This window comes from Myotis brandtii, unplaced genomic scaffold (genome assembly GCF_000412655.1).
Source record: "Myotis brandtii unplaced genomic scaffold, ASM41265v1 scaffold240, whole genome shotgun sequence".
NCBI lineage: Eukaryota > Metazoa > Chordata > Mammalia > Chiroptera > Vespertilionidae > Myotis > Myotis brandtii.
Window position 1 is genome coordinate 3,422,266 of NW_005359064.1, and position 3,420 is coordinate 3,425,685.

Genomic DNA, 3,420 nt, shown 5'->3' on the forward strand with positions numbered 1-3,420 from the left:
CTGAAGATGGTGGCATCTGGACTAAATTGGCAAGGGTGGATGAGGTTTATCGGGGCTTATCAGTTATAGAACAGGCTCCTCTAGACTCTAGAGCAGCGGTTCTCAACCTGTGGGTCGCGACCCATTTGGGGGTCGAACGACCCTTTCACAGGGGTCGCCTAGGACCATCGGAAAACACATATTTTCGATGGTCTTAGGAACCGAGAGACCGCTCCTCTATCCGTCTCCAGGCGGTTCCGCCCACATGCGTATTAAATGGTCGCGGCATTAGGAAGGTTGAGAACCACTGCTCTAGAGGGATATAAAACACTGTGAAGTCCTCTGAGTACTACTAGGAATAATTTTGTACTCCGGGGAATAATTTTGTTATATAAGTTGTTTAGGTTTAGTGCTAAGCATAGTGGGGTATCTAATCCCAGTATGGGTCTTAGCTTTCTTGTGGTCAGAATATTAAAAGAAAAGTACTCAGGGGTTTAGATGGAATCAAATATAATTTTACTCTTTCATCGTGGATAATCTTAAGAAAGGTGGCGTGGTTTCTCCGAGTGCACAGCAGTGAGCAGTGGCCATGAGTGTGGTTTGGGGCCCTGGCTTTAATTCGTGGGGAGAGGCCAGCAGTCTTACCCGCCGATGCTTTTGAAGCGTAAATGTCAGTTGAGTGAAAAAGGCACATCATGTCGTAGTAGCATCATGAAGCAGTTTTGACCTCGCAGACCTCCTGAAAGAGTATGGGAGCCTCTGGGTGTGTGCACTACGCTCAGATGTGGGCCTAGACTTGCTTCAAGTAGGGGGTGCAGGTGACTTTGCCTGGTTTGTGGCTGCCCTCATCCTTTTAAAAAACAACAACTTGCTGTTAGGGAAATTTCAAAAGTATGCAAAAGTGAAGACTAGAATGACGAGGCCCAGTGCCATCTTCCAGGTCGACAGTTCCCCTCTCGCAGCCAGTCTGGTTTCACGTGTCCCTACCTACTGTTCTTCCCTCCAATTTATTATAGACAAATCCCAGACGTGCTATAATTTAATCCCACCCCTTGTCTCTACACCAGTGGTTCTCAACCTTCCTAATGCCCCGACCCTTTAATACAGTTCCTCATGTTGTGGTGACCCCCAATTTCATTGTTACAAATTGAACATAATTAAAGCATAGTGATGAATCACAAAAACAATATGTAATTATATATGTGTTTCCCGATGGTCTTAGGCAACCCCTGTGAAAGGGTCGTTCGACCCCCAAAGGGGTCTTGACCCACAGGTTGAGAACCGCTGCTCTACACCCTCGCTGTGCATAGAGCAGGGCCTTGGTTATGCCTTCCCACTTCCCAGTGTGGGCAGGGAATGAGGCCTCCTACTGCCCTCGGGTTAGCTGCCCTGCAGTGGGGCAGAGGCCTCGCGCCCTGGGGATGGGTTCCCACTCCACCATGGCCACCGTGAGCCAAGCCTTTAGTCACTGCAACAGTGCAGGCAAGAGTCCGAAATGGTGCCCGCTCCCTCGAGTTTCTTTCGTCACCTGATGGAACAGCAGGGGAGGGCAGGTGACAGGCAAGGGGTGGGGAGAATTGTCTCCCTGCGCAGAAGCCCTAAACTAAAGCTTTTATCTCTTTAAGGGAGGGAGGGAGGGCGGGAGAGGGAGGAGGAATTGCGGGAACAGGAAAAGTGCTGAGCCACAGGGAAGGAAAGTGGTGAGGTGGCCTGTGCGAGCTTCTGGACTGGGAATGCAGACCAGATGAGATGGGCATGAGCGCAGCTGCCAGGGGCCCGGGTTCTTGTTCGTGCCCCAGGTTCCTGGCGCAGCCTGGTGGCAAAGCCTTCTGATTGCCTATGGTCGGCTCAGCAGGATCCCAGGATCCAGGATGTAGGTCGGAGCTGGACTCCTGATATACATTTGTTGGCTATGCCTTTAATTAAAACCAAAAGAAAAAACTTTATTCATTTCACTCTGTGGCACACAGCATCGCTGGCTCCCAGCGCCACTCTGGTACACGCTACAAAAGGTTTGCTTGCTTATGCCGAGTGATTGTATTTTCCCTCCAGCCACCCATGGGACACGGTCATCAAGGCTGCTATGAGGAAGTACCCGAATCCGATGAATCCCTGTGTGGTGGGAGTCGATGTGCTGGAGCGCAGTGTGGACCGCTGCGGCCGGCTTCACAGCCACCGCCTCCTCAGCACCGAGTGGGGGCTGCCTGCCCTCGTGAAAGCGGTGAGCCCACAGCTGCTTGCCCCCGCTGGGACCTGCCCGGCCCGCTACACCTGCACCACCCAGCTGGTGCCGGCTTTGCTCCCACTACACCTGCATCACCCTGCCTACACCCACTCTGCCCCCAGCTGGCACCATCTGCAGGAAATGACTACCTCCCCTTAGAGCGCCCACTCGGGATTTCTAGGAAGCCCAAGAGATGGTTTGTTCCTCTGCAAACATCATGAAACGGGTCCGTCTCCATGGTCCTGACACACCTCCTGACACGTGGCATGGCTCCGCCCTCAGCCCCGCCAGCACAGAATCCCCTCCCGCCTCGCTCCACGGTGTTGCATCTGTTGGGCTGCCAAAATGAAACACCACAGATTTGGGGGCTTAAACCACAGACATTTTCTCTGTTTTGGAGGCTGGAAGTACAATAGCAAGGTGCCGGCAGGGTAGTTTCCTCTGAGGACCGTGAGGGATGGTCTGTTCTAGCTTCTCGGCTCAAAGACACCTGCCCGCCCACCACCTCCTCACATGGTTGACTCTTGCCCACCCAGAACTCTGCATGGCACCCTTCCTCCCTCCCAGGCTCTGCCACTGGCAGGGGGGCCTTCTCTGCACTCCTGCCCCCCACCCCCATTTTCTTTTTCATCAAAGCATTCATTACTGTCATACACTCAAGTCTACTTGAATTCATTCATTTGTCCAGTGTCTCTCCCACCTGCTAGAACAGAAACCTGAAGTTACCGCACAGGTTCATGGCGCACCCCCACCCGTGTACAAATGAGTAAATGAGGTGTTTTGTGTTTGATGCTACAGAATGACAGTGTAACATACCATTATGCTAGTTTTGCTTTGTTTTTTAGATTTTGGGAACCAGTAGGACTTTAACATACATCAGAGAACATTCTGTTGTGGATCCAGTGGAAAAGAAAATGGAACTTTGTTCCACCAATGTAAGCAATGGCCCTAGGATGAGAAAGGTGCTTGGTATGTCTTGGTGATGGTGCGTAATGGCTTCATTTAACTTGATGTTCAGCCCACTTTTGGTCTGAGGGATCGCTTATTTTTTATAGGTGAACTTACTTAGTAGGATGTTATTACCTTTTTATTCCAGGACAATAAGTGTCTAGAAAAATGCACATAATGATGAACTGTCACAAAGTGAACACACCTATATAACCAGCGGACAGATAGAGAGGCAGAATGTGACTGCCCCTCCCCCGCCCTTGCTCCTT

The 3,420-nt window shown here is 51.1% G+C and overlaps 1 protein-coding gene across 5 annotated transcripts in view; it reads left to right on the forward strand.

The window, feature by feature from the left end:
* The first annotated feature begins 1,238 nt into the window (after positions 1-1,238).
* PRELID3A (PRELI domain containing 3A) overlaps positions 1,239-3,420 on the forward strand; it is a 24,543-nt gene continuing 22,361 nt past the window's right edge. For 4 of the 5 annotated variants that reach the window (XM_014540280.1, XM_014540281.1, XM_014540278.1 and 1 more), the window contains exons 1-2: positions 1,242-2,200; positions 3,049-3,138. In XM_014540280.1, coding sequence (XP_014395766.1) covers positions 2,063-2,200; positions 3,049-3,138 — 228 coding nt within the window. In that variant the 5' untranslated portion in view covers positions 1,242-2,062. Of the gene's footprint in view, positions 2,201-3,048; positions 3,139-3,420 lie in introns of all 5 variants that reach the window. The other variant, XR_001362249.1, reaches the window with a different exon arrangement.